General features: G+C 49.7%; 1 protein-coding gene across 1 annotated transcript; it reads right to left on the bottom strand.

The window, feature by feature from the left end:
* Positions 1–333: 333 nt before the first annotated feature.
* Positions 334–5,087, bottom strand: LOC128764048 (uncharacterized). The gene is made up of 4 exons (XM_053873436.1): positions 5,062–5,087; positions 1,940–2,048; positions 1,714–1,853; positions 334–1,442 (listed from the first exon to the last, which is right to left on the bottom strand). Exons 1-4 carry the CDS (start codon positions 5,083–5,085, stop codon positions 1,170–1,172), a joined length of 546 nt encoding a protein of 181 aa, XP_053729411.1. The 5' UTR covers positions 5,086–5,087; the 3' UTR covers positions 334–1,169.
* Positions 5,088–8,078: the final 2,991 nt, after the last annotated feature.

Genomic DNA, 8,078 nt, shown 5'->3' with positions numbered 1-8,078 from the left:
TACTTGATGTGCTTGTGTAACTTGGACATATTCAATCATTTTCACTGTGTTGGGGCTCAGTCGATTCCTTTTTTCGGATATGATTTCCCATGCCTTTGAGAAAATCTTCTCGCAGGGAGAGAAGCAGGCGTGCAAAGGAACCAAATTGCCAACTGGTAAAGGTGTGGATATGTGGTTTTGTGGTCCTTCCAAAACAACAGTGGGTCCTCATTTCTTGAAATGTATTTTTGGATGAGGTACCGTTGCACTTCCACAATAGCCTCAGCTTCAGCATTGGACACGCCCCGACTCTCATTTACCGACGTGTCAAATAGACTCCACAGGTTCCCACCACCTAAAAAAAAGACAGCACTTCATGATAGTATTATAGTAAACATGAAAACAGATATAAAATGTTGATTGTGCTGCCGCATTTTCATCCTTCACTTGAGGCCTTTGTGGAGGAATTGATGGCAGAGAGATTATGTTGGCGCACTCCGTTTTCAGTCTTTCTACGGCCTCATTTGCTCTCAACTCACTGTGGAATCCAAGTACTTTCAACCGTGGATCCAGCAGTGTTGCCAGTGTCATTACACTGGCAGTCTCTAGTTTGGCCAGATGATCCCTCAGCCTTACTTTTAAAATGTCTGTCAACATTTTTGGTGTTTCTGTGGTCACATTAGAAGCTTCGCAGTTCACTGCATGCAGAAGCATTTTCATCTGTGGTATCACTTTAGACCCGACACCCGTTTCTCCTCTAACAGCTTAACAGTGGCCTGGTGGAATGGGCCAAGCACTTTAATGATTTCTTCAATTGTTTTGAAGTCACTGGATGTGAGTTGTGACAGTAAAGCAAGGGCAGCCCCCATGGCTTCCCGCTGCTCAAAGACACGCTGGAGCATAAGCAGTGTGCTGTTCCAGCGTGTTTCTACCTCCATTAGCAACTTATGTTTTGGTCTTCCCATGGACTCTTGCATGTGGCCAAGGCGTTCTTTAGCAGTTGTGGAGGTCCGGAAGTAGGCCACAATTTTTCTGGTTTTTGCTCTTATTTCAGACAATATGGGGACCTGGTCAAATGACTTTCGCACAATCAAATTAAGGGAATGTGCAACACATATGCTTTGCCTTACACCAAGAGTGTGTGCACAGGCTATCATATTGGATGCCGCATCTGTGACCAGGCATTTGACCTAATCTTTTATTCCCCATTCTGCCATAATTTTTGTCTTTGCCTGGGCTAAGTTCTCTGCTGTGTGGCTCTGTGGAAAGTGTTCCACTCCCAGCAGGATGGTGTTCAGAGTGTCCTCCTCAGTAATAAAGTGACACGTCACACCAAGATAGGCCTCCATGTCCATAGAGGTCCACATGTCTGCAGTCAGACTGCAAGCTTTAGCTTTCTGGACCTCTTCTTTTGCCTTCTGCATTTCGGCATGGAATCTCTCCTCGACCATTGCCTTTAGAGCCTGGAAAATAAAATAAACAATAATGCCTCAGATTTATATAGCGCTTTTCATGACACTCAAAGCACCTCAGAGTTCATTCACACGAGGCGAGGGAGATTAGGTCTAACCCAATGACACTATGAAAGCAACTTGGTGGGAGCGGGATTTGAACCGCCAACCCTGCAGTCATTGGACAACCTGCTCAACCACCTGATCTACTGCTGCCCACTACTATGGCACCTGTCATTTACCATACAACAAACAGCATAAATTATGGATATACAATACTCACCTGTCTAGTTGGAATAATATAGGTAGGCTCGAGGAGATCCAGGAGGCTCCTAAATCCCTGATCTTCCACCAGTGTGAAAGGCTGGGAATCCTTCACAACCATGGCAACCGAAGCCTGATCCACAGCATGTTTCCTGGTACCTACACAGACACATTACATTCGATCATGTTGTTATGTTTCGGCCACAGTGAGGGACATGGCATTTTAAATGATTGTGGGTTATTACTTGGCGCGGGTTGTGCACGTTCATTTTCATTCAAGGCTCGGTACTGCCTCAACATGCATGTGGTGTTGTTTGTGTAACTCAGCTCCTTCGAGAAGAGCAAGCACTTCACCTGAAACCAAAAGATTGTTTGAAGAATGAGTGTTGGGGGTGTGGGGGTTAAAATTTCTATCTACATATTTGTTATAATGTATTATTATTATATCATGTGTCACAAACATAGTGTACAGAAGGCTCCCTTTAAGATGACGTCACACGTTGCGTGGCAGTTTTGACATGCGCAGTAGTGGTTGAAGTTCGCTCTGAGAGTAGTTGGCTGCCGCTCGTCCTCCTGGGTTTTTTGTCTTAAGTTAAGTAAGTGTTTGTTTTCACCATAGTTGCCTTTCAGTGTTTGGTTAGTCCGTAGTTGTGTGCGTTGCCTTGTGTGCATTTGATATAGTAGTAGTAGTCCGTCGTCGACGAAGGACGCTCCAGCAATTAGCCACCGCCCTTTGCGGCGTGTTAAGTGGTCACGTGATCCAATGGACCGTGTGCGGGTAGTGGCGTTTGTCCACCACACGATGGTGCCCGTTCCCACGGAATGAGAATCGGTTTCTTTGACATGTTTTGTCCATTAAGGTGTGACCATTGTATTGTAATTTGTATAATTTTGTATAATTGTCTTCTGTGTGTTATTTCACAGAAACTATATATATATATACATATATATATATATATATATATATCAAGAACTTGGACAAATAAACCACACAGTTTACACATCTCTTGAACTCCTGTGCTCTGACCGGCCAACCATCGTGGATTCTTTATCAGTTATCCGAACCAGCATCATCATCGTCCTTCCTCCTCAACATTAAGTGGTCCTTCGAGCCGGATAAAGAATCTACGATGGACCCTAGAGAGATGTACCCGGACGTGCGGCCAAAGCGAAGACCACAACGTCCAGCGAGATTCCAGGACTTCCAAGTGGACTACATTGGCAGTCGGCAAGAAGACCGTCCTCCACCAGGCAAGCCTACACCTCAATCATGGGAGACCCCAACCCAGAGGAGACAAGTATCACCGCCTTACTACGGACGCTACCATGAGGATGCGGCTCATTATGAGATGCCTCCGCTTGCTTCAGTTCGCTTCCAGGACAGTGAGCTTTACAGCGATTTGTCAGCTTCTCCAGGACCTCCAGACTGGGACCCACATTACGAAGGAAGAAGTAGCTATGACGAGAGCTCCCGACTATATCATACCCAAAGAGCCTTCGAATCAGGTCTGAAGGAGCTACATGAGACACAAAAGGAGATGAAAGAACTACTGGATGTAACCCGTTCCTTGCATGCCGTTATGGGTCAACCTGGAAAGCATGCAGGGAAGAGTAACAGCTTTGAACTATCAGTAGAGGAGGATGAAGGAGACTGGCCTGAACCTCCACCCTGGCCTGAAACCAACTGTAGACCTTCGTCACAGCATGCAAAACCTGAATATTGATGCACATCAGATTCGGCCCCTCCCAGCTCCACCCGCAAATGACTGTGCATCCAGCACCTATGTTCAACACCAGTCTCAGCAGCCCGTCCACAGTTTTGCCCCTCCTCCTCCAGTAGATCAGGTCTACAGAGGACCCCCCCCCCAACAATTCCAAAATTCATCCAACCAGACCCCAGTGAGTTCTCTCGACTACATATTGCTCTGGAGAACCTACTTCCTCCAACAGCCTCTGAGCTCTTCAACTATCAAGTTCTGCTCGACCATCTGAAGCTGGAAGAAGCCAAGCTGATTGCGGACGCCTACTTGAATTCCCCAAACCCCTACACTGAGATCATGGCAGCTCTCCATGACAAGTTTGGACAACCTCACCAGCTGGCACTTCGGACAATAGCCACAGTTCTTGAAGCTCCAGAAGTCAGGTGTGGAGATAGCACAGCCTTTCAGAAGTTTTCCCTCCAGATTCAGTCCTTGGTGGGTCTTCTACAGACACTAGGTACAGAAGGGGAAGTTGAACTCAAGTGTGGTTCTCACGTTGCTAGGCTGTTGAGTAAGCTTCCCCCAGAACTGCGGGCAGACTTTCGCCGCCACCATTACAATTCCATAACTAGTCACACCTTGACTGACTTAGCTGAGTGGCTTCGGTATGAATCCTGGTGTCAGGGATATGATAGTCATGTCGCTGTGCGTAGTGGTAAGGAGAGGTTCACCACCAAAGGGGAGGGTCGTGCAGGAAGGCAGACAGTAACTGTTTTACACGAAAAGGACAATGAAAGGACAATGCTGCTCGCAGAAGCAGCAAAATGTCTGAACATGAACGGCAGTCCAGAAAACCTCCCTCTCCGAACAGTTCGCCACGATGTCCAGGTATTGCATGGACAAACTGTGTCATTCCAAGTTTCCTCAGTGGATCGTCCATCCATACAGCTAACAACCTCAGCCTTGCCCCATACACCTATCCAATGGAACGTCTCCAACGGAAGTTTAAGCACATGCATGGTCTTCCGATCCCGGCCTTTAAGAATGCTACCCCCTTCCTGCTGATTGGTTCTGATCAACCTCACCTTATAACACCGGTTGAGCCAGTCAGGCTGGGCCCCCCCGGGGGGCCAGCTGCTGTACATACAAGGCTGGGCTGGACTCTTGAAGGTCCCGTTCGAGATACGGGGGGGCTATCTCACAGTACGCAGTGCCTCTTGACCACCTCCCCACCACACCTGGATGAGATTTTCCAGCATGTTGAGAGACTCTGGAAACTGGATGTCGTACCCCAACACCCTGAGAGAGAAGTGACTCGCTCCAAGCTTGATAATCATACTGTTGCACTGCTTAAGTCCAGAACTGCCAGGGTAGAGGTGGATGGTATTTTCAGATATGCAACTCCATTACTGCGTCATGAGAAAATGCCACTGCTACATGCCCCAAAGGAGTCCGTCATGCCATTGTTGCGCAGTACGGAACGTCGGCTCCTCAGAGAACCTCAGAAAGCCAAAGATTACTGTGCAGAAATGCAGAAGCTCATCACGTCTGGCGCCGTGCAAGAAGTGAAAGAAGCGAAACCGCCAGAGGAGTGCTGGTACATTCCCCACCACCTTGTGCACCATAATGGGAACAATCGTTTGGTCTTCAACTGCTCCCATTCCTACCTCGGACAGACACTGAACCAACATCTGCTGTCTGGTCCAACCCTTGGTGCTTCGCTCCTTGGGGTTTTACTGAGGTTCCGAGAGCACCCTGTGGCCATCAGCGGGGACATCAAAGGGATGTTCCACCAAGTGCGCTTGCTCAACAACAGACAACAGAGTGAACTCCTTTCTTCTGGGGGCTTTGAACTCCTCCTTTGAACTTCCTGCAGAACTCCTACAAGAGTGGTGTAGCTGGGAAGCGGAACTGGACCTACTGTGCCACATCACCTTTCCTAGGCCATACCTTCCGAAGGATGTCAGTCACAAGGGTGTGACATATGAAGTCCATATATTCGCTGACGCTTCTGATCGAGCCTATGGCGCTGTGGCGTATTTGAGAACTGAGGATAGCCAAGGCCAACGGCACCTGTCCTTCATCCTAGCCTGCTCACGCGTGGCCCCAAAGCGCCTTCAGTCCATCCCGCGCTTGGAGCTTTGTGCAGCACTTGTAGCGGCTCAACTAGCCAGTGTCCTGAAGAATGAGCTATATAATATCCGAACCAGCATCATAATCTTCCTTCCTCCTCACCACATAGAGACCTGTGCTTCATTATACCTGTCTGTTATACCTTTGTGGGAGATATGTTCTTCGCTTCTTGGGTGGCTCCATCGTCACTCTCTGTCAGTCGAAGTAGCACAGCAGTGATCAAAGACTCTTCCTGGTTTTTCTGTGCCTATTTAAGGAGCGCGAATCATGACGCGAGCCAGTTACGTGATCGCTGAAAATGGGGCCTCATTTGCCTTCGGTCTTGTGATATGAGGAAAAAACGAGACGGGCCTCGATACGGGCTCCATTTAATCATCAGCGGAATGGGTCCCAGCTGTGTGTCGCCATTAAGCTGAAGAAGGACAGATGAAGACGCGGAAGCGGGGAGACAGGAAGTAAAACAATAAAAGCACAAACGAACACGAAACCTAACAGTACACCCCCTTCGAGGAGGGCCTCTAGGCACTTTTCCAGCCTTGTCTGGGTGGGTGCCGTGAAACTTGAGATTAAGTCTTGGTCGAGGATGAGGGAGCGGGAGATCCAGTATTGCTCCTCAGGGCCAGTCAATCGCGTATCGCTTTGATGGCGGCGCCTTGTCAGGCAGCGGCTACTGAGGCTCCCGGTAACAAAGCCAAATGTATGTATAATACAATGAAAATGAAACAATCAACGAACGAACGAACAAACAGTGGAAACGGCGCAATGCGTTTATTAGGATATGACCGGCAAACGATCATTAATCTGAGGGATTTCAACGGCTTTTATCCCGTTAGGGCGGAGACACGGACGACCCTACACGACCTCGGTCTGTTCCACCGGTCGGATCCAAGGATCTACAGCATAGCGAAGCCCCGCCAGTCAGATTCAGAGTCCTACAGCACAGCGAAGCCCCTCCCCAGCAGCAGGGATCATCATCACGGGGGACATCGGAGGCGGTGCGAGAGGAAGCAGAAGCGCGGTTGCCGCGGCGGAATTAAGGCTAAGATAAATGCTAACCCGTTCCGCTCGCCGCTCCCGTCGGTCCTGCTCTCTAATGTGCGCTCGCGAGAAAACAAACTGGACTATTTGAAACTGGACTTGAACACCCGAAGGGAGACACGGAACTGTTGCGTGCTGATCCTCACGGAGACGTGGCTCAACTCTTCTGTCCCGGACACCGCCATTAGCCTGGAAGGGCTAACAGCGTTCAGGGCGGACAGGAACAACGTGCTCACAGGTAAAACCCGGGGAGGGGGTGTCTGCATCTACATCAACAACAACTGGTGTATCAACACAACTCCGGTCTCCAGTCACTGCTGTGTGGACATAGAGTTTCTGATTGTGAAATGTAGACCCTTCTACTTGCCACGTGAGTTCACCAGCGTCACAGTGGTGGCCCTGTACATCCCTCCAAGCGCTGACTGCAAACAGGCCCTGAGTGTCCTCCATCAAGCCATCAGCGACGTGCAGTCCACACACCCAGAGAGTGTCTTCATTGTGGCAGGGGACTTTAACCAGGCCAATATGAAGACTGTGCTTCCAGCCTTTCACCAGCATGTGGACTTCGCTACTCGTGGGGAGAACACCCTGGACCTGGTCTACACCAACACCAAGAAGGCGTACAGAGCTGTCCCTCGTCCTCACCTCGGCTCCTCAGATCATCTCTCTGTGTTGCTGGTCCCTGCATACCAGCCCCTGCTCATGAGAGAGAAACCAGCAGTGAGGACAGTGAGAGTGTGGCCAGAGGGAACCATATCAGCCCTTCAGGACTGTTTCGAGCGTACTGACTGGAGCATGTTCAAGGATGCTGCTACGGACTGCAATCAGCAAACAGACGTGGGGGAGTATGCGACCATCGTCACTCGGGCCAATCAGAAGCCTTGGATGACGAAAGAGGTGCGTGATAGACTGAGGGAGCGAAATGCTGCGTTCAAATCTGGAGATGGAACGGCACTCAGATCAGCCAGGGCGAATCTGAACCGTGAAATCCGGGCAGCGAAGCGCACCCACAGTCGGAAGGTCCAAGGCTTCTTTCAGAATGCCAGCAACACCAGACAACTGTGGCAGGGCATCCAGACGGTCACAGGCTATAAAGCCTCTCCCCCTCCTTGCCGTGACGACATCAGCTTCCTCAATGAGCTGAATAACTTCTTTGGAAGGTTTGAAGCTCTCAATACCAACCCTGCGAGGAAAGCTGCCCCCCACTCTGACGAACAGACGCTCAGACTGGACACCGCTACGGTGCAGAGAACTCTGAGGAAGGTGAACGCAAGTAAAGCTGCAGGCCCTGACAACATTCCTGGACGACTGATTAAGGAATGTGCTGACCAGCTGTCCCAAGTGCTCACGGACATCTTCAACACCTCTCTGACCCAGGCGGTCGTCCCTCCATGTTTCAAGTCGGCCATAATTATTCCTGTGCCCAAGAAACCGACCACCACGTGTCTGAACGACTTTCGCCCCGTTGCACTAACATCCACCATCATGAAGTGCTTCAAGAGGGTGGTTGAGG

Source organism: Synchiropus splendidus, chromosome 8 (genome assembly GCF_027744825.2).
Source record: "Synchiropus splendidus isolate RoL2022-P1 chromosome 8, RoL_Sspl_1.0, whole genome shotgun sequence".
NCBI lineage: Eukaryota > Metazoa > Chordata > Actinopteri > Syngnathiformes > Callionymidae > Synchiropus > Synchiropus splendidus.
Note: the sequence above shows the minus strand (reverse complement) of the source record. Positions and strands in the feature narration are given on the sequence as shown.

Bases quoted from the DNA above. Each gene is read 5' to 3' on its own strand.
- LOC128764048 (XM_053873436.1), bottom strand. From the start codon at position 5,085: ATGTTGGTTCAGTGTCTGTCCGAG. The intron at 2,049-5,061 runs GTAGGAATGGGA...TTTTGGTTTCAG, and splicing joins TGGTTCAGTGTCTGTCCGAG to GTGAAGTGCTTGCTCTTCTC. The intron at 1,443-1,713 runs GTGAGTATTGTA...TTTATTTTCCAG, and splicing joins ATATTATTCCAACTAGACAG to GCTCTAAAGGCAATGGTCGA.